This window comes from Larus michahellis, chromosome Z, assembly GCF_964199755.1.
Source record: "Larus michahellis chromosome Z, bLarMic1.1, whole genome shotgun sequence".
Classification (NCBI taxonomy): domain Eukaryota; kingdom Metazoa; phylum Chordata; class Aves; order Charadriiformes; family Laridae; genus Larus; species Larus michahellis.
The window spans coordinates 31,253,687-31,276,512 of NC_133930.1; the positions used below are offsets into that span (position 1 = coordinate 31,253,687).

The 22,826-nt window shown below is 38.1% G+C and overlaps 1 protein-coding gene across 2 annotated transcripts in view; it reads left to right on the plus strand.

The window, feature by feature from the left end:
* Positions 1–22,826, plus strand: part of UHRF2 (ubiquitin like with PHD and ring finger domains 2) — a 97,901-nt gene that overhangs the window by 9,726 nt on the left and 65,349 nt on the right. For both annotated transcript variants that reach the window (XM_074569584.1, XM_074569585.1), the window contains exons 2-3: positions 7,473–7,715; positions 12,237–12,499. In XM_074569584.1, the coding sequence (XP_074425685.1) occupies positions 7,473–7,715; positions 12,237–12,499 (506 nt within the window). The remainder of the gene's footprint in view (positions 1–7,472; positions 7,716–12,236; positions 12,500–22,826) is intronic.

Below are 22,826 nucleotides of genomic sequence, written 5' to 3' on the forward strand. Positions count from 1 at the left end.
GATTCTGTTCTCGTGGAGAGATGTGGATCTAGAGTCTGTCAGAACTTCCTTGTTTAGATGTTTTACCTACTCATGTATTCCATCATGATTTCACTCTAAAGAGTACTAAGGGAGAGAGAATAAGACAGAGCAATGATTTTTTTTTTTTTTTTAATGACTAAATTCTCCCTCTTGAAATGAGAGAATGATCCGGCATTTTCATCTGTTCATTTTTAATAGCAAGATGTGAAGTCCAAACTATTGAGAAATAAAAAGGTAACGTGAAGCTTGGAGAAGAGATTGTTAATGCTACGACTTTTAATGAAACCATATAAATTAAAGTGCTTGTAGTGGCAAGCAAGAAACGTGTGTAAAGTCTCAGTCTGTTTCTGTTTGGACTTTGCTTTCATTGAGGAGCTTGTTAGAGTGAAGGATGAAAAGCACTGATAAGAGTGACCTAGGGTTTAATTGGTATTTCTTTCCAAGCAAGATTTATTTTTATTTCCCAGTTAGGAAAGTAAGCCTTTATTATAGTTAGTTTTTGTATGATAATGGTAGTGGCCACTGTTTGGATGTTTGCTAAAAATGCCACCAGCAATAAGGAAGGGGGAGTTAGGAAAAAACATTCAGGAGTTTCAAAGTGAAAATGATATGAACAGGCTGCCTTTATGACCGCACAGTGTATGTGCAAAAACCTTGCTTAAAATGTGGAGGTAGTATAGTCAAGCCTGCACTTTAGAAACAGTCTTCAGTATGCATGTGAGAAGGAGCCACTAAACCTCACGGATGTGCAGTCTTTGCTTAAAGATCTTTGGATGTGGTTATGTGCCTTTTTATTCTCTTACTGTAATGGATTGCCTGCGTGGAGTTCCCTTGTGCAGAGCCAGGAATATCTTTTTGGATCCTCAGCAGTTACTGATACATTGCTCAAAAAATATCACCGACAGCAGTAGAACTGTCCTGTGTGCAAGAAGAAGATGGGATGTTTTAGTAGAATGATCTCTAGACAAAATGTTTTTTTTACTGAGCAGCATGTATGGGAGCAGCAACAAGTACTGTTGAGTTGCTTGAGGAGGAAGTGGTTCTCTTGGAGTTGCAGACACTTTGAGACAGCACATATTAAATGTTCCAATTCATATAAAGACAGTATGTTCTGTTATGTGGTTGGCTACCAAGTTCCCATTAATTTAACTTTCGTGTCTGTTGTAATTCAGACAACTACTTCCTCAGGAAGCAATTCCAGTACACAGTTATTGTAAAAACCTGATCATGTGCCTCCTAGTCTAAATGTGGTCGATACATGCATTTAAAGATTCTAGAACCCTGAAGCGTGTTCTTCAGATACCAGGTAAACCAGGTATAGGCTACAGTTTTCCACATGGAATAAAAAATGTTGTTCAGATTCTCTTTCACCTTTGAAAGCATAAGCAAACTGAGCATGCTTCGTGAATGGCAGAAACCACACTTAACACATGAGTTAAGTGCCTAACGTCGTGTAGTAATTATTACTGACATTTTCTTAACTGAGTTGGTCCCATTGGCCCAAAACTCAGTTGTGTACTTAAAAGCTGTTTTTGAATTTTCAGTTAGGCTTTTCATTACTAGGTGCTAGTTGGAGATGTGTTTGAATACTTCTGTAAAAATATTAAGTGGAATTCACAATTCCAAAAGCCTTCTTGCAGGCAGAAGAGGTTAGATTTGTACATCAGTCTTGAGATGGAGAATACTAGAAGTTCTGGAAGTTCACTTTGCTTGCTTTCAATGAGTACCCAGCTGAAAATTACAGGTTCTTGATTTCTTCAGACTAATTTACCCTCTGGGTAACTCCTGTACGTAACTCTTAACCAAGTTTTTGTACCAAACGTGAGCTTGAAGCCCCTTACCCTTATGGATTGGCTGTTAAAGAAATTTGTAGGGTGCATTTAATACTTGTGCACAGTAAAAGATTGCTGTCACTTAACTTTTCATTATACTAATTTAATTAAAGAGGTATTCTGCATTCATTGTAGTTTTTGTATTTTCATTGCTAGAGGTAGGCATTGCTCTAGTTCTTGGAAAAGAAAACGTCAGAAGATGCTCAAAGGCACACTAACATAAGTGATTAAAGGTCTTGACTCTCAAGTGTAATGACTGGATTAAGGTGACCTAGGAATTTATCCTCTTGGATCACCCTTTAAGATAAAAACAGTAGGCAATGTGTTCTTACAAGAATGATGATGTGCTTTCTTGGGAGGTCTCTGTACAGGCTGTATAACCCATCATGAGCATCTGCTAGGACTTGTAGACAAGTCAATATGATAGTAATTGGTGAATTACTTGTCAGGCATGGTTTTTTCATTCCAAGTAATGTAGTATCATGCTGCACTCTGCGTGATCGTGCATGTTCATGTAAGTGCAGCTTCTGCATGTTTTTAAAGTCATTCATGGCTTGATGTTACAAGACAGTTCTAATGGTGATAGTAGGTAGGTATCAATTCCAGTATTGCATTGCTACAGCTACTCTTGTGTAGTAGTGTAAACACAGTGTTGTCTTACCTTTAAGTATTTATAAGAACCTTCTCTGGAAGTATTTTGAAGTTGACAGTGTCTTTAATACGTGATCTGTGAAAATACAATTGAAAGATTTAATGTTTCACTACTTATGGATATTTAGTATAGTGAAAGAGTGCTAGATAAAGTAAATATAGCTGCTCTTTAGTGTCACTTCATTCAGAATATGTTAATGAAGCCTGAAAGGCTTTTGAAGCATGCCAGTCATTAAGAGGAAGAAAAACTGAAAATGAAATCTACTGCTAAGGAAACAAATGCATCTCTTTTTTTTTAATGACAGTAGCATCGGAAGAGCTAGGAAAATTTCATAAATGAAATTGCCTGTTCAGTTATCTTTGCTTTAGTACATGCTCTAATTGCCCATTAACTGACTTGAATGAGATACAGCTTGATTATCTGATACTTGCCTGATTACTTTTGTTTCTGGTTTGCACGTATAAACTTGTGAATGACAAGCGTCCTTAAATGCGTAGTGAATGATTAAGTTGATGTGTAATGTTTCTTTCTTTTCTTTTAATACACTGTCCAGGCAAACATATTCTTGGGGAATCTTCTTAGTATCTTTATACAGCAGAATGGGATGAAATTGTTTATATTTTAATACAAGCAACTATTGTTAGAAGTGAGCATACCATGAAGCTGACTTGGAAACTGGTCAGCACGTCAGCACCTATTCCCCCAAATCTCTAGAGTGTTCTTTGATGAAATTTTCTACCTTTCTGGCTTGAATATTTAACTTGTCAGTGATGTAATTTGGGACTCAATTCAGTAATTCTTTCATGAATTTTGATGACCTAGTAAGGCAGTGTTGGCTAGGAAATAAGTGTGTGTGTGTGTGTTGTTTTTGTTGTTTTGTTTTGTTTTTTTTGTGGGGTTGGTTGGTTTGTTTTTTGTGGAGTAGTTCTTGGTAAGAAATACTGTATTCCAGGATGGCTTTTAAATGCTAATTGTCTGTAGAAAGGAAGGTATTGTGCTTTTTCTCCTACTGTTTGTTAATATTGACATAGTCATAGGTCCTGATTTTTTTGCATCTTACACTGCGATAATAATATAATTAGAAAAGTCATCTTAGAGTCCCTGTCAAACTTGGAACCGAGTAGGAGATATTACTCTATCTGGAGGGACAGGTACATTGTAAAAGTGATGTGCTTTGTTACTGTTTTTTCACTCTACTACTGTGAGGTTATGCCTTACTGGCCAAGATCCCATTGTTACGTTAACATCAGTATAGTATGAGTAATTCAAGAAACAACAGTTACACTAACATCAGTATAGTATCAGTAATTCAAGAAAAAACATCCTGTAGTTCTTTTTTCCTTCTGTGGTGGAATGGAGTTCTTAAACACTGATAGTTTTCCAACTTTGTTACTCCGGGCTTTTAAATTGTCAGTGATGCAATAACGCTGGGCATAGGTATACTTGTAGATACGCAGATTAGTTCTTGTAAGTCAAATAGCATGTGAACTTGATTTTTACCAGTCGAATTTCTGTATTGCTCTACTTTGTTCCCAGAAACAGGCAGTGTGGCAGTCATTGACTTGGTCTAAATTCGTTATGTTTGCTAATATTCTGGGAATGTGTTTTTTGCTCAACTATAAGCAGGTGTTCTTTCCCTCTCCCATTGCCCAAAACTACATCCTCCCTCATTTGAAGTATGCTTATCGTAATCTTATCTCTGTTACTGTGCTTTCAGACTGAAGCATGACATTGGGAGTCATACAGTAGTGTGTAGTCTTAAAATATTCCTGCAAAGAATACTGATTGTAAAAACAAAATGAAAAACCCTGAACCACTGGGTCAGATAACAGAATGCAATTAATTATAAATTAATACTGTAGAGCAGACAGCTTTGCAGTCACCAGTGTATTCTACTGACCATGTAGGTCATGTTCATCAAAGCTGACTTCTTTATGCAGGAATAGGTAGTCTGTGCGTGGTGGTGATGTGTGCATCATTAGAGAAAGCTGCTTCTTGCTCAAGGCCTAGCCTAGGTATGTCTTGCTTTCTGAACATGTTAAATATAACTATTCCTGGACAGATTACTTTTTTTAAATTGTCTTCCCCCCTACCCCTTCTCATGCTAACACGGAGCATTCAGTTGTGGAATGAAGATGCAACTTACTGTACCATCATAACCAATGAATAGATTGCAAAGACTAGACACAGGACACTTTTTAGTTGAGTGTTAACACTGGTTACCTAGTTTGGTAGGTGATTCAGAATGTTCATATTTAGATTGTCACTGAATTGGCTTTAAACTTTAAATTGCAGTACCTCAAAATATTTTTCTGTGAGCCTGTGCATGGTGTGTCCTGACAGAAAGGGCACAGTGACAGAATTTCTTTGCTGTCACCTGTGTGTTGTCTACATACCTTCAATCTACAGGAGCAATTTTATCCTTTTTTCTCCACTGTGTTAGCTTTCAGAAGATTTCCTCATACTGTAGGATTCTAGAAATTGCGCACTGGAACCTCTGGCACAGCTTGTCCAGTCTAATTGGAACAGAAAAATGGAGCAGAAGTTATGTTGTCTCCAATAACATCTAATGTATTTGTTATTTCAGAAGCAATCTATTTTGCAGATGTACTGCTGCATTTTTTTAAACATTTTGCAACCGAAAAATGGCTTGGTGGGGGAGTGAATCTTCACTGTGGGCCTGGTGCAGTGCTGAGAAGCAGTAGCAGCTTCAGAAATATGGATCTTCTTCCCCACTCCCCCACCCCCTTTTCGAATGTATTGCAGCGTGATTATTTGTCTTTGTTTTGGGTTTATGTGTACTTTGAATCTAAGAATAGCTGTTTTTAAACTTTTTAAATAATCTTAACAGTGCAAATACAAACTTCTTGTGGTGTGAAAAGCTCCCAAATCTGGATTGTCATAGGACTGCAAGAACACTTCTGTCCCCTTTGTTAAAGAGTTGTCAAAAGCATAGGAACGTGTGAAATGGTGGGATGGGAAAGGTTACTCATACTTGTTTAAGTAGCTCACTACTCAGTATGAAGCCCTGGCCTAAAGCTCCAGACATACAAGGCAGTGTTGTTAGTCACCTGTAGAATAACAGTTGCTGCAGACTTCCATTTTATGACTTGTGTTCATTTCATAGTTACAGCATCAAAATCTTCAGTGCAGTTTCATCTGGTGCGTGTTGAACTGGTTGTCACCTAAACAGGGGTTGTTCCCATAGCTGTTGACTAGACAGCTGGGCCAGCTTTAATTACATGGAAACAAACTTGAGCGCTCCTGTTCACACACCACAGCAGTGCATACGGTAGTTACCAGCAGTAAGGAGAGTAATTTTTTTATATTTTTTTTAACACAGGTCTTAAATTCATGGGAGAATAACTGATTCATTTCTTGAGTGTCAGCTTATGTCCATAGCTGTCCTCTGCCTTTTAGAGTTTTTTTGAGAAAGCAGAGGTGATGAAGTAAGAAACATTCCACCTTTGTCTATCTTGAGATCATTTTAATGTTACAGAAAAATATATTAGTGAGAAGCTGGAGAATTCCTTCCCTCCTCTTTTTTTTTTTCCTGTTCCTTCCTGCTCCTACTATTTCTTATTATATTGATACTGCCCGTAAGCTCATGAAAATAGATCTGTTTTAAAAGTCTCCTGAAATACTGATGTTGAAAATAGCACCTATTATGGAAAAAGGTCAGGTAATTTTTTCTTGCAAAAATAGTTTGGAAACAGGTGGGAGTTTTTCAGTCATGCACACTTTTCTCCCACTGCAACATGAAGTAAAACATAACTGGATGTCCCAAAGGATTGTGTTAAGCTTTTAGGTAAATTAAATCTCTACTTCAAAGATGCTGTAGGTCATTGAGAGTTTTTAACAGAGCAAAGCAGCAGTGGTCACTACTCCCTGTATTTCTTTTCTCCTAGCATACAACTCAGTGTTTTTTCCTGTGATTTTCTTAGCTTAATTGTAAGTAGGTGAGATCATCAGGTAAAATAGATATAGTAACAGCCATCTTAAAGCTGTGAAGAGTTGGAAACCCAAATAGTGTTTAGTAACTAGGTGCTATATATGATTAAGAAGTCTACTTCTATTTATATTCTGGTATTCTGCAGGATCTGATTGCATCTGGAATATAATGGGGCCTGATGTACGAAGTTATTTGAGCGAGTGCCACACAGTGCATGTTCTATAATAGCTTTTAAACTGAGCAGTTGAAAGACTTACTTTCAGTGAATAATCTTGTTTTGATCTTGAGGGGAGGGGTCTGGGAGACAGGGAACCTTGCTAAATCTAGACTAAAAATGTTTTTGAATGCTCTCAATTTAGGAGATTTCCTTTTCTCAGCTTCAAGGCTCAGTACCTATTTTGGGTGTTGCTTCCCTCTTAAGTGTAGTTGCTGTTGAAGAATACTTTCAGATCTTACAGTTTTGAAAAGTAAATGGAGTTGCATGTGTATGAGGTTTTTTTATATCTAGATGTTTTATTTAGGAAGTAGTTTGCAAAATATTAGGGAAGTATTAGGTCTTGCCTTGCATGCTAGAAGAGATTGAGAAAGACTGAATTGTGAAAGTACATAGCTGAAATGTACACAAAACAATGATAATTTAAAAGTTCTTACATATATTTATAGCTATTGCATATGTCATGTAAATGGCAACATAGATCCTACCATTTTCATTAGTAAATCACTTCATTATCTTGGATGTTGATGGATAATTAAGAGATCTGAAGTCTGTGAAAATACCGGTTTGTAATTTTAAGCCTTTCAGTAATTTTCATTGGATGAAATCATGGCTGCAGGTAACTTCATGAGGGTTTGTTTTTGTGTATACTGGAGGCATAGTTTTTTATTTAACTGAAATAGATCACTTGCATCTTCTGGTCTGTACAATTATTGTCCGTAAAAGGAAGACTTGGAAACTATTTATGTACCTCAGGGTAGAATTTTATAAGTATATATAAGTATACCTTTCTTTTGACAGCTAGAAGATGGACACACTTTATTTGACTACAATGTTGGACTAAATGACATAGTTCAGCTTTTGATACGTTCTGAATCTGAAGCTCCTACCACTGCTTCTGTGACAGATCAGGATGGAGAAGTCAACCCCTGTGCTGTTTCCAACTGCAAGAACAAAGTTAAAAAAACAAATAGTGGATCACCCAGTCAGCCATCTACATCATCGCGCTCATTTCTCATTGATCCTGGCATTGGATTGTACAAGGTATGTACAAACTTCAAAAGCTGGAAACTTGCCTTACACTTGTGTGTTTAATTTTATCATTAAAAAAGCTTATTGTTTTACTGTAGAAAAGTGTGTATCCTCATTGCTTTCTTTCATGATTTGACATAATTCCCCATTTTGATATACATCAAATTGACTTCATTTAAGCTGACTCTTGCAGAGTTATGAAAGCACCCCTGTACCAGGCTCACTGGTGTTGTGGGTTTCAGGAGAGTTCATAAACGCTTGACACACTGTGTTCTCCAAAACATGTTCTCCAAAAGTTTTAGAGTACCTGTGAAACGGAAATACTTTCTGTGAACAGAAGAAACTGTTCAAAAATCTGTGGAAAAGTGTGGCTTTTCCCCTACTTATTTTTTTTCTTTCAAGCTTGACAAATCTTTGTTCTAATACTAATGCTTTCAGTGCTGTATTAGAACTAGATAAGCTATGGAAATACACAGTTTCTTAAATTGCATGTGATGTAATGATTGCTGTTTTATTAAATTTTTTTTAGGAATCCTGTATATCACATTCATTGTTAGTTTTGTACCTCATTGAATTTTTTGATATTGTCATGTACGATTACATCAGAGTACAAGAAGTCTAATTTAAACAGAAAATGGGCAGTTGCAAGATTGCTACCTCATTGGATATTTAATAGGATGTGTGCATATATAGGGAATGGTAGCATTTTACCTCCTGTTTGGGTGTTTCTCTTAGATAAGAAATATTCATAACAGTAATTCTTTTGCTGGAAAATGTCCAAAATTACAGAAAAGGAAAAGGAGGTAGAGGCTGCCATACATATACAAGTTAATTTCAGTTGGAGGAACACTGTTATTTAGACCTGTCATCCTGATGTGAAACCCGCTTTGTTTCACGTAGACTGTTACTTAATGTTTTGGGTATTAAGGACAAGCGATAAGTTACTTACTCCTGTAGTGTTCTGTGCAGTGAATTTTATTCTCTGAGGAATGAGGGAGCCAAAAAATCTGTAGCTTGAATATGGAGAAACAAGCTTGCATGCTTTTTTTTTTTTATCTCCATTTATTACACTAGGAAAACTCCCAGTTCTTCAGTTCTGTTGCTTTACAAGTAATCAATGAATGTAAAAGGTAATACAAGAAAGGATGGGGAGAATACTGGGGAAATGGGAGGCTGCAGAAGATCAGTTATCAGAGGAAAGAAGTGTTAAAATGTGTATTTTCAAGAATGCTAAGAATTATATCAGGTAGTCTCTTAGCTGTTTTGTTAAGGACTAAAACAGAAGATTGAACAGGGAATGATGATAATGGCAAACATACTCAAGGAAACCTATTCAGCTGGAATTTTTGCAATTTCTAGTACTGGGAACCTAACAACTTTCTCCTTCATTACCTGTGAAATGATTACTTTTTCAGCCAACCATATGGTTTTAATATATACATATAGAGAGAAATAAGGGTACAGTTGTAGCATTTTGTGCTATTTGTAGGTGACAGTGGGAACGTGTAGAGGATTTCTACTTGCAGAATCAGGAACCATTTTCAAAAAGGGAAAAAAGGATGACCCAGGGAACTATAGACCAGTCAGTCTCACCTCTGTGCCCAGCAAGATCATGGAGCAGATCCTCGTGGAATCTGTGCTAAGGCACATGGAAAATAAGGAGGTGGTTGGTGACAGCCAACATGACTTCACCAAAGGCAAATCGTGCCTGACAAATTTGGTGGCCTTCTATGATGTTGCCACAGCATTGTTAGATAAGGGGAGAGCAACTGATGTTATCTACCTGGACTTATGCAAAGCGTTTGGCACTGTCCCGCACGACATCCTGGTCTCTAAATTGGAAAAGCATGGATTTGATGGATGGACCACTCGGTGGATAAGGAACTGGCTAGATAGCTGCACTCAAAGCATTGCAGTCAATGGCTCAGTGTCCACATGGAAACCGGTGATGAGTGGTATTCCTCACAGGTCAGTACTGGACCAGTGCTGTATAACATCCTTGTTGGTGACATGGACAGTGGCATTGAGTGCACCCTCAGCAAGTTTGCTGACAACACCAAGCTGTGTGGCATGGTCGACATGCTGGAGGGAAGGGATACCATCCAGAAGGACCTGGACAGACTTGAGAGATGCAGCCGTGCAAACTTCATGAAGTTCATCCAGGCCAAGTGCAAGGTCCTGCACCTGGGTCATGGCAATCCCAGGCACAAATACAGGCTGGGCAGAGAATGGCTTGAGAGCAGCCCTGAAGAGAAGGACTTGGGGGTGCTGGTGAATGAGAAGCTCAACATGAGCAGGCAGTGCGCACTTGCAGCCCAGAAAGCCAACCACATCCTGGGCCGCATCAGAAGAAGCGTGGCCAGCAGGTCGAGGGAGGTGATTCTGCCCCTCTACTGTGCTCTGGTGAGACCCCACCTGGAGTACTGTGTCTAGCTCTGGAGTCCTCAACACAAGAAGGTCATGGAGCTGTTGGAATGGGTCCGGCGGAGGGCCATGAAGATGGTCAGAGGGCTGGAGCACCGCTGCTATGAGGACAGGCTGAGAGAGTTGGGGTCGTTCAGCCTGGAGAAGAGAAGGCTCCGGGGGGACCTTATAGTGGCCTTCCAGTACCTATGGGGAGGGACTCTTTATCAGGGAGTGTAATGACAGGACACAGGGTTGTGGCTTCAAACTGGAAGAGGGTGGGTTTAGATTGGATATCAGGAAGAAATTCTTTACTGTAAGGGTAGTGAGGCAGTGGAACAGGTTGCCCAGGGAGGCTGTGGATGCCCCATCCCTGGAAGTGTTCAAGGCCAGGCTGGATGGGGCTTTGAGCAGCCTGGTCTAGAGGGAGGAGTCCCTGCCCAGGGCAGGGGGGTTGGAACTAGATGATCTTTAAGGTCCATTCCAACCTGAACCATTCCGTGATTCTGTGAGTTTGCACTGATTTTTTTTTTCCTTTTTTACCCTTACTTTTTGTAATTTTTTTGTTCTGGATCTGATGATTTTTGCCTTGGCTAACATGGCTTCTCTGCCACTTTTGTAAGAGGCCACAAGAAGTAGCTGCAGGTGGGGGAATAGTGTGTGTCTCTCTCAAATGTGGTTTTTGAAAGGAGGAAGTAAAGAAGGTAGCACTCTGAGCTACAACTAGTTCAGACACGTAAGGTTTTGTTGGGTTGCCTTTGTGAGGGTTTCTTGAAGTGCTAGAATCCACTGTTTATGTTTAAAATACATTGATAGATTTAAAATGGAGCTTTCATTCTCTGGTGTGTTTATGTGGCTAGAATTTTCATCCTGCTAAAAAGCTGTGATTTGAATACTGTAGGTTGTAAGAATAAAAATCAAAAGAATACATGTTGGTATTTTACATGGGGGGGAAACACAAAGCATTGAATTTTAGAGGTAATTTTAACAAGGGGAATGAAAAGAGTAAAATACGAAGTATTGCTTTCTTGTGATAAACATCTTAGCTCAAACTGCTGTCAATTGCACTTCCAGATACCTAAGGACTGCTTTGCTCTAAGTACTAAAAGTTATGGAGGGTGGTTTTTTGGCTTGCTCCTGTGAAAATACAGTAAGATTGTCCAGTTTATGTAAACTAGCCTTTGGGCTTAGTAAGAGTAAGTATCTCTCTGCCACTGTGTTGGTACTTGAGAAGGCCTTGTAGCTTAAACCGATAGATACAAGGGGATGTGTGTGTGTGTGTGTGTGTGTATAAACATGTATGTATGTATCTCATAGTTTATTACAGATGTTTTCTATGGTATGGCTGTGTGGTAGTTCTGTTCTAGTATTTTTTTTATATTTGGTGTACTGTTGATGAAGTGTTCTTAAAATCTTTTTTTTGGCATTGTCAGTATTATTAAAGGAACATCTGCTTAATTAGCTGAATACTTGAGACAATGGAACACGATTTAGAATGTTAAAGTGGTTTGGTTGCTTAATACCAATATTATTGTCAATATAGAAGATAGAAATTCTGGGAGATAGTTCCATTTCTTACAGTCATAAGATTTTGGCTGACTTTGGTGGCAATTATTTTAGATTTGTCTCCTCCCTCTCTCTCCTCAAGTCTTGAAGGGTTAAAAAAATCTTGCAGGCCAGAAAGACAGAAGATTAAATAATAATTCCAAGTTGCAGGCTCAGGAAAGTCTTTAAACTTCTTGGTTGTGAGCTAGTATTTTAATGCTGTGTATGCTTATTTTAGCCATAAAGAACAATTGGTGAAGCGAGAGGAAAGGATAATGAGAGCAATTAAACTAACTTTCAGGTTTGGGGGGGCGGGGGGGGAGTAATGTAGCCTTGCCTTTTAAAAGTACGTACAGATTATATTCATACTAGATTTTAGGGAGAGAAGAGCAATGAAATACTGGAAGGGCAACATGTTCGTGACTGCATGTTACTTGAACTTGCTCAAGCTCAACTAGTTACTAGAGTTGATTGTATCACTGATAACAAAGTTAATCAGTAGTATAGTAAGATGTCTAAATTATTTTTCTCTTAATTAGAATCATATAAACTAAGCATGAATTCATTCTTGAATTTTCTTTTTAGATAAATGAATTGGTGGATGCCCGTGATGTCAGCATTGGAGCCTGGTTTGAAGCTCATATAGAAAATGTTACACGAGCAACAAAGGGACATAAGAATGGTAAAGCTCAAGGAAAGAGTGGTAACACTTACAAAAGGACTAATGGAAACTTAAGTCAAGATCATTCTAGGGAAAATGCAAATAATTTGGACAGTACACCATCCACATCTTATTCGGACTGTATGGACACTGATGAAGACGCTATTTATCATATCAAGTATGATGAGTAAGTGCTCCTGATACTATTTTGAGGACATCACATATTGTTATTTGGTTTGTATAAACCAAGAATTTCTTGAAGAAGCTTGGAATCAAAGAAAGCAAGTTCAATATTGCAACCAAGAAAAAAATTATGAAAAAATTTATAACACTTTTCAGTTGGATATAGTGAATCCATTGGGAATAATTATAGTTTTCATGCCTAAGTACTTGTCAAGTATTAATTTCTTTGTCTTTATGAAACTTAAAATCCATCCTTCTTACATGAGAAAAAGAAACTATATAACTGAATTTTTACTGTGGATTTTTCCAAGTAAAGTATTGTTTTAATTTTTTTAACTATTCTCTGTGTATATTTAGTTATTCTCATGGGAGCTGAAGGAGAACTCTCATGAGAACAAAATTTGTCACTTGATTTGGATCAATTTTATTCCAAATAGAACAATTGTACACAAAATTACAGGTCTGCACTTACAGTAAAGGTTTGTTAAAGAGAACTTTGTGACCGAGGGCATGAAATTGATTCTGAAGTGGAGAGGGGTCATTAAGTGCATGTTGTGGGGGTTTTTGTGTTTGTTTATTTCTGTAGTGAAAACAAATTCCAGAGCCTGCAATGTGTGGGTGGGAAAACCTGAGTTTGGAGGGGTTTCTTATTTATGAACATGCTCTGCTCCACTTCATTTGCTTGAGAAATTGGTCTGGATGTTTTTTTTTTTTTTTCAAATAACATCTGTTAAAGCGTGAAGTTAAGCTTCTAAACAAGCAAAGATTCAAGGTTTTTAATTTTTGATACAGAAATTAGTAAAAATACTGTAGTTTGTGCAATGTAAGATTAAGGTAGAAGGATGCAAAGTATATTCAGTATTAACTAAATGTAGATTTCCAAAAAAAAACCAACCCAAAACATCTTAAAAGCAGCTGTTTCAGCTTTAGTTATCTTAATATGTAACTGTGAATCTTGACTTACATAGAGCACTTTTTATTGCTCTTACTAGTAGCAGATACAACTTAATGCACTTTTAACTGTGTTGAATTCAGATTCTGTATCTGCAACTGTATATATTTTCTACTTAAAATGTTAGGGAATTACAAAGGTGGAAGTAGAAATGTAAATATTTCATTGAATACTGCAAGAAATACACAAGTGTAACTTAGCCAGCCAGTATGATCAAAATGACAGTAGCTTCTTTTGAAACTGCGTATCTGTTGTGGTGTGATTTCAAAGACCTGGCTTTAAGATTACCTGCAATAATACTGTGGGTATACGTAGCCATAGGCAAACGTTTCTGAGAAACAGTGTTTGTTAATGGTTGCAATGAAATTGTTCCTTTTTTTTAGATATTGTTGTTTTTCATGAGTTAAAAGTGCAGAAGCAGAAAATGTTTCACAACAGGCCTGTTCTTTCTTTGGCATATTCATAGTAAGAAAAAAGATTGACCTCTATTTATGTGTGCTTCAGGATCCCTGCTGTTCCCTTTCAGCAGGTGGAGACAGTCTTTTTTACTCTATTATGTATAGCAGTTGTATATTTTTAGCCAACAAAATTAGATAGGGCACAGAAACACAATGTTGCAAGGTAGTCATTGGAGTCATGGTTATTTAACTGACCAGTGTAAGGTATTGAAGTTTGAGCTTTTGAAAGAAAAACTATTGGAAGGCTTTCTGGAAAGTGAAACTTGTACATTTATCGGTGATTGGGTTTTTCATGAATGCTACTGACCTTTGTTACAAATCTTTCCAGGTCTCACTTTTTTCTTTTAGTGTTACCTAACATGCATATTAATATATTAGCTATGTGTGCATTCATACCATTTTGTTTCCATACATCAGTGTTTACCTTTTTGGTGTCTGTAGGCCACACATGCATCCTGCCACCTACATGCTTGATGTGGATAAATAGGGAGGTCATGGTGTGCTTTGCCACACAGTCATTCTCTGCTCCAGAAATTTTTTAATCTAACTAATCTCTTCGCTCCAGAAATTTTTTAATCTAACTAATCTCTTCACTCCTGTTCTTCAAGGTTCATGTTTTGCTGCTAGTAGTATCTTCTGCACAGTTATCTGTTCCTGGGTGTTTTGCTTTTTAGGTTTGGACTGTGCATTTTGCTGCTAGATTTATTTGACATTCTCTAGTCTGTCCTTGCTGTGTTGTTTTGGAGAAGCTTTTTTCCCTTTTATATCCTAAAGATGATGGTTCTCTTGGGTGGCATAGTTTCAGTTCTGCCTTGCCTACAACAGGTACAGTCTTACAAGACATGAAAACACATGATGTTATCTGAAACAGAATAAAAATGGTTCACAAATTGATGATATAAGCCTGGTGCCCGTGTAGGCATCAAAATTAGTTGAATACATAGGAAGAACTATGTGTCAGAGGTGGACACAGGTCTCCAACTTCTCAGATCATTGCCAATGCTCAGCTTCCAGATTGGTTCTCCCTCTCTGCCTGTTACATACTTCCAGTTTGGAAAAAAACCCAACAAAACCACCAAAAAGGTTACAGCTGAAGCATAGGTCACCTGTAGTGACTGAATTGGTCTACTCCATCCAGGTCTTCCATCATCATGGGCCCGGTTCTTGCAAGAAGGTCCTCTGGGACAGGCCTGTCTTGCCTAGCTGTCTCCAAAATACACAGAGCCATGTCTTGACTCAGATGAAGGCCTGAAAGTGTTCTTTCCTTTCTTAGCTGTCCCATGGGTATTCACACTGTACCTGTAGATTCAGGACTGAATTATGTGTTGTTTGACACCATCTATCTCAGAACTGTATAGCTGGGAACTTAGTCTGAAAGTGAAGCTCAGTAGTTTTCTCCTGGGCTCTGCTTGGCAGGAAAGCTCACCTTTGGCCTGAATTGCCCTACTAATTTATACTGGGGCACACTTCTCTCTATTTTGAAGCTTTTTGGGGGTGGTAAGAAAAATCTGTCAAAGAGCATGAAGAACTAATTAAGAATTTTCATCCAAAATGTGTCCAGAAATGGTGGTGTGTTTGCCCTCCCTGCACCAGTTTCAATGAGGGATAATACTGCCACAGCCAGTGGTTCTGTGTAGTCCTGTGGCTGTGCATTGAGAAGGCTGCTCTGTACTGCTTGCTTGGCTGTTCCACACGTGATTTTTTGAAAGTAGTTAGAACGGCATCAACAGATCTGATGTTCATCTGGCTTTGGTTTTCTAGCTGTAAACACTTGACAGTTCCATCAAGTGAAGAATCCAATCATTAATTTTTTCTCAACAAGGTGACTTTTAGGTCACTGTGTTCTTCTAAGAACAGCTGTTCTTAAAGGATGAAGCAGGATGTGTCCTTCCCTTAAGTGAGAAAGCTGGTTTTAGCAATGGTCCTGCTAGATTTATGTGTCATAAGTCCTGTGGAAAACTTAAACACGTTGTTTTACAATTCTGGGTCTGGTAAAATCTGCGTTCTTCTAATCTTTTCATAAGAATGTTCCTCCTTTTAAGGGCTGAGTTTTCATTTGTTCCTCTCTTCTTTCCACTTTTTGTTTAAATAGTGTAGTGAATGTGAAGGGGAAAGTACGTCAGAGCTCTTCTAGTAAAGAGTACAATTGAGCGAAATTAACCTTTCTGGGCAAGAGCTTAGTTACACCAAATTCAAAGGGGTAACTACCTTATGGCTAAACAGTTTCTACCAGCTGTGACTGCTACAGATAGGAGGTGCTACATATCCCTCCTTGATTTTGTAGGGAACAGGATAGCTAAGTTGTTTATGTTGTGGTTGCCTTCTCCCCTTTCTGCCCTTCCACAAGGGCTGTGTGCCTAGCATTTAAAAAAACTGCTGCAATAGTTGTAAGGCCCACATTTTTCTGCACAGAGATTGCTCTGCTTACAGAAAACCTAGTGCCATTTGGAGGAATAGAACTTCTCAGTTCCATATGAAACTGGAGTCACAGCCCAAAGATTTAAAAGGCTTCTTTAAGAACCCTGTCTTCATCGGTGAGGAAGAGACCCAAGTATCAGTTTTGTTGATGCTTGCCTTCAGTCAGTACCAGCTGTCTTGGTACTATAGCTCTATAGCTATTGCCTGATAGTGCACCATGAAGCCTTTTCTCTGGAGGCAGCATTGTTTACAGAGGTGTTCCTGTTTCTGCCAGTGTTGTCTTACAACACTGCCACTTTGCCTTCTGCCACTTAATTCACTGTATTTCCATATCACCTTTGCATTTCTTGGTGTCACAAAGAGCCATTAAAGACTTTGTGCTATCAGGTTTCATACACTGCTATCATACGTTTCTTTCTTCTGCTCCAAACAACTGTCTTTTCATACAGAAGAAGATGCTAACCTTTCTTGAATAAAAAAGCTGAATTCTTATTTGAAAGGAATCATGAGGAATCCAACACATGCTTAGATCCTAAAGTTTACTGAAATAGAGTTTGCATCACAGCTTGTTTAAAAATCACTTCTAAATCAGGAGCAGGACGCTTTGGTAGTTTAATGTGGCACTATAAGGACATGTCTTGCAGTGCTGTATCATAAAAAAGTTTGCCCTTTCTCCCTAACTTACTCTATTTCATAGTTGTTGTGTGTGGAGCACTGGATAGTTTTGTGCAGCCCTGGATGGTTTCGGGGAGACATTTCTCTCACTTTTGATTGTTAGCTTCCTAATGCTTAGCTCTTCCCTGAAGTAGTGGAATGACTTACTGATTTACAAGCAAATGCTGTCTTATTGAAGGTCTTCCACGAAGAAGCCTCTAATAGTAGTCCCAGGAAGGATGGACATTTCTGCAGTCTGAGAAATGTCAGTAAGCCTACCTATATGCAGGTATTGATTTAGTATGGCTCAAGTGTAGGTAACTTTTCAGGGCCATCACGTTTGGCTGATGATACCCCTTTCAGGTTTTATATCAATAAACAGAGAAGTTTAATTTAAACCTTGAGTTAATATCTATATGATGTGTCATAAAGTACACTGTTTGTCGTTGTTTGTTCTAAGGAACCAGATAGTTAAGCAAGAGGGATCATCTAATTACTTCATGCTTAGTGTGGGCTGTGGAGTGCCCTCTGAACTCTTTCAGATCTAGGAAGTAGTCTGAGGTCTCTTTGTTTAAATCTTTGCCCAAGAGATTACAGTCAGGCCAGTGTCTGTTCTTTGTAGTATGATTGTTGGATGTTTTTATGATCCATAAGAATTTACATGGATGTCTTTTTCTTTGATCCTGTATGAAAAGCAATGTGAGGTAAGTTGCACTATAAGTGAGTTACATGCTAATTCTGGTAATTTAAGTAGCCAGATGGCCATTACTATTAGTGAGGATTCTTAAAAGCGTTACCTAATTTGTTCTATCTGTACAGGCAGAAGTTAGAGTATCTCTAATAGCAGATTTATTAAGAGTAGAGTATTATTTTTTCCCCAGTTCTTAATGTTTCATTTTACTAAAATTTTACTTTGTTGGTGAACAGGAAGATTTTAACCTGATGGACTTAAGTTTCCAAGTACCTCAGGGTTCTTGTTGTCCATTAGTGTCCCTCTTCAAAGAGAATCTGTTTGATGTTTTTTTTCCTCTGATGGATCGTGAGGATTATTACGTTAGTCTTTGCTTCTGTAACAGCGCACCATCTTTTAGTGGGTTTCCCAGGCTTCTTTCCTTGCGTTTTACTAAAGCTAACATTTCTTCTGGGTTTGATGAGAATGCTGAAGTCTCTGAGGGATCCTCATCATTAATGGAGTAGAAAACTAGTAGTTGATGTTGACCTTCAGAGCTTGGGGCAACCAGCTTGCTATTTCTGCTCTTCAGCAAGAGGACTTTCAGGATTTCTCTCACTTCTACGGGAAGAAAGACAGCCTGCTTGTGGGCTTCAGGCTTTTTGGGGTTTGGTTGTTGGGTTTTTTTGTTTGGTTGGTTTTTTTTCGGTTTTGTTTTGTTTGTTTTTATTTTTTTTTTGTGATATTACAAGATTTCTTTTGGGACCTAGTCTGGGATTTGACTTAAACCAAGATTCAGCCGGCATCTGATTTTGGTTAGAAAACTAGTTTTTCTATATTCTTCCTAAATTGTGTAACTTCTGGATAGATAGGTAAGTTGGATAGAATAGACATTGTCCAACTTGGCCTGGGACCAGTTACTTCAGATGATCCCTATGTCTCATCTTCAGCTGGAAGATCAAAAGATACAGTGATCTTAGAGATGGTCTCAGTGGCTGCTGGTAACTTGAAAATCTGTGGCAAAACTAAAAAGACGGAGCTTAAGTTGCAAGATACTTTTAACTCTGACATCATTAAAGAATGGCACCGTTCTGGATATCTGTAAAACATTAGTACTGGCTATTAATATGTTTAGAAACTATGCTGTCCTTTGATGCAATCCTACAGTAATTACTGTGTAACAAAGAAATTGGAAACACACTCTGTCTAAATGTTGTGTGTGTGGAGCTACTGACTGTGCCTATAGACTGATGTGTAGGTAGTTAGGAGGGGTATGTGCTTGTTCGTCATTTATCTGTCCTGGAGCCTGTATGCTGTTGGGGTTTTGAAGTTGAGTAGAACCAACAGCTGTTTAGTGCAGACAAAACACTTGGCTTTGAAGGGATGAACTTTGTTGCACGTGGACTGGCAAAGGAGGCATGGTCATGAATGTGCCTTTCCTAGGGTGGCACTCTTGTTTGCACTCGGTATGGTGACCCTTGTTTCTTGTAGGGAGCTCAGTCATGTTGTTAGTGCAAGTGATTCATTTGTGTGTGCTCCCTATGCCAGAAGTACGGGGTGAGAGGAATGGGAAGAGGAGGAAGAATGCATGCAGATCTATGCCTGCTACAGAAGCAGTTTTATTTACAGAATAAATGTCAGTAATGCATTTCTAAGAAATAAAATTGCTGTTGGGTAGTCCATTTCATCCTCCAGCATGCGTAATTAAGAACAATGTTAACTTTCCTTGGTATCTAGTAAGATGTATGTTTTTGCTGGTTCTGTCCTTAAGTTGCTGATGCTGTTGCATGTAATAGCGAGCTTGTGTTGATGTACTACATATGCTTTTATCAAATATTAATATTAGTTAGGACCTATAGTCCTCAAGAATAAATTCACTTACTATTGTGCTTATCTTCATAGAACCATTTCACAAAAAGACATTCCTTAACCTGAAGAGATTACAGCATGCCTTGAAGGTAAAGGCACATAAGAATATGCCATTGCCACACCTGTAAGCCTCAGTCAGTATTTTTCTCTCACTAGCCAGTTAGTCTTCTATAAGCTGTGTAAAATGTCATAAATAAAAATTATTGTGTAAAATACTGCAGTAATTTTAGACCCTTAGATGATAAATGGAGTCCAGGAAAAGCTTGGTGTATGTGGTGCTTGTAATAAAAAGGGGACTGATCTCAGGGATCTGGGACACCTGTTGCACTCTTACATTTTAAATGTAAACTGAACTAATTCAGTAGTATCAGTCTCTGTGGCAGCTTTATTTCAAGGTGGAATGTTTGCTGTTAAACACCACTAAAATGCATTGACCTATCAACTCAATACTCCTGTTTTCATTTTTGTTTCTGCTTCTGCCTGGGAAGCATTTATAAGTCTGTCTGTCTCGTATTTGCTTCTGCTTCTGAAGTGTTTGAGGCATGTTAAGGGTGCAGCTGCCTCATGCTAGCTGAAAGAGACACAAATGTAGGAACTTGGGCAACAAACTTTATTTGGAGAGATGCAAGACAAAAAAGCAGTTGAGGAAGAAAAATGTTGGGAGGGATATGACTTGAAATACTCTTTTTTTTTTTTCTTAAATGTTTGTCCATTCCCCAGATCTCATCCTACTCAAATGGAAAATATTTCTTCCTGTATTATTTAATGTTGTAGGAGCTTTGAAAAGTCTTTAAGTGCAGGAGGAGAAGGTCTTTAAGTAAAAGGGGAGTTTTCATTGTCAAGAAGATTACTTCTTTTTATTTAAATCTTTTCCTTACACATCTATTCTATTTATTCAGGACTAATCAGGGTTGCAGACAGTAAGAGAAGTTCACCTTCAGAGTGGTGTGAGGAGAAACAGTTCCCAATGAAGGCTAAAGGTATTACTGATCATCCTTTTTATAAAGGGAAGAGACAAAGTTAAAACAAAACCATATGGCATTTCGTTTGAAAGACTGTCATAGCCTAGCACTCTAAAATGCTCTGTCCAGCTGTAGCCATTATTCTTACCAAAAGAGTCTTGCCTATTTCAGGTGAGTTTCATTTGTCAGTTGTAGTCCAGGCTGTCATTAACCTTTGAAAAATAATGTGTTTAGGCACAATTCTGCCTTTTCTTTAAAAGTGTTTGTGTGTATATACATATACACACACCCACACATATATATATATATATATAAAATTAGGATTTCACTGTGTTGTCATAGAGATCATAAATTTTAGTCATCCTGGGTGTGGAGTACGTACATGCAAGATACATGTTAATAGTTGGAGACTACAGAATATTTTGAGGAAGTGAGAAGAAAAGTTTGAAGTACTATCTGGTCAACAAAAATAAGCACTTTCTCCTTGAAAGTGTCTCCTTAGGTGAAGAGATCATCAAGAGGATAATAGTCTTAAACTTGCTATTCCTTTCTCAAGGGATGGTTTGAAGATTAGACTTGCTTAACAGGTATATTTTTCAGAATATTTTTAATGTGAAATGTTCAAATAAAGGTAGTAGGCTGGTATTTAATAGAATGTATCTGAGATGGCACTATTGATAAATTGATTTTGGAGACGAAAAGACATTATGGGCCACTGTCAGATGAGGTGACCACTGCTTCTTCCTCTTACCTTACTTTCCAACTCTGTACATCTGATAGTTAAGTTGCATTGACTTTGGTGGTTGTGTGGCTGGACAGTGAAGTGTTCTTGCTTCCTAATATATCTAAAAACTAATGTTCACTAAGGGAATATTACTGTTTTCTGTGTCACTGATCTAATCAAATGGATTCGCCCAGTGGCTGCACAGGGGAGGCAGAACAAGAGAAAGAATCTCTGCTTCTATGAGAGGTTGCTGCTTTCAGCAGCATTAGTGAAAATGCTTGCTGCAAACAGTTCTGTTCTGTCTTCTGTGAAGAAATACCAAAATACGTCCCCTTGCACACAATGTATTTCTCAAATACCCCTTGTAAGCATGTTTAACAGAAATATTTGACTTTTTTCTTTATATACAGAAAGCACAGGAAGTGGTGCATATCAAGAAAGTGTGTGCTGTCAGATTCCTGGCAGTAGTCTCAACAGTTGAAGTGAGGAGACTGGGGAGTGATTTCTTTTGAAGGATACTAAGTTAGTGTCTAGAAATACGAAGAAATGTAGGGAGCTGCAGACCATAGTTTCATTGTGGCACCTTTTATCTTTAGTTCATGTTGGCCAGTTCAGAATTTCAGAAGAGGAAGAAGAATGAGATTTGTACTGGCTGTTCCATAGAATCTTTTCCTAAGAAAACACGTTTTCTTGACCTTCTGTGAGTATCAAACTTTTTTTTGATAATGGGTCCGAATGACTGCTTGGAGCACCTCTCCTAGCTGCATCATTTCGTTTTCTAGTTTCTAATACCAGTGATTAATCCGTTTATTCATTCAAAACTTTCTCTCATACAGATTATTAGACAATGCTAAAATAGTAGGAGACCTGATAGGTCACATGGAAGTTTTCATTCTTTATGTCCTCATTAGAAAAAGTCCCAGTATGATGTGACTGTCTAGGCACATTAATTAAAACTTAAAGTATTCTGGGGTAATCAGCTGCACGCTATTGCTCTTAATTTCAAGAAGTCTAAATCCAGTCCTTGGAAGATTCTTTGTCCCATTTGCAGTGGATTTCCTGACTGCATAATCTGTGTTTTATAATCTCAGAGTTTTTGCATGTATTAGCCCTCAGGGTTTTGACAACTGGCATTAACTGTAAGGCTTTGATTTCTAAGAATGTAGGTGCTTTCTGCAAACTGAAAAGGAAATAGTTTGAGGAGAAAATCCAAGTGTTTCTTGTGCCTCTTTAGAAAGCACATGGAACGAAGGGAGGAAAGCTTTGCTGTCCTGGTAGTTGTCTGGGAGAACAACTGAAATATCAACAGTTAAACTTTTTTGTGTCCCTTTAAAACTCATAGTTGGCTGAAAGAAGTGGTGTACTCAGTGATAATGTGATTGAACTCCTTCTGCTTCTTATTTATTTGTCTTTAATTAGCTGTAAGTGTTTTCCTTGCACAGTCACAGGCTTGAACACCTGAGGAAAGGCTTTTCAAAAGGTCTTTCAGTAATGGTGTGACATAGAATAGAATAGAATAGAATAGAATAGAATAGAATAGAATAGAATAGAATAGAATAGAATTGCTGAGGTTGGAAGGGACCTTTAAGATCATCAAGTCCAACCTTTACCCTACCCTGACAAG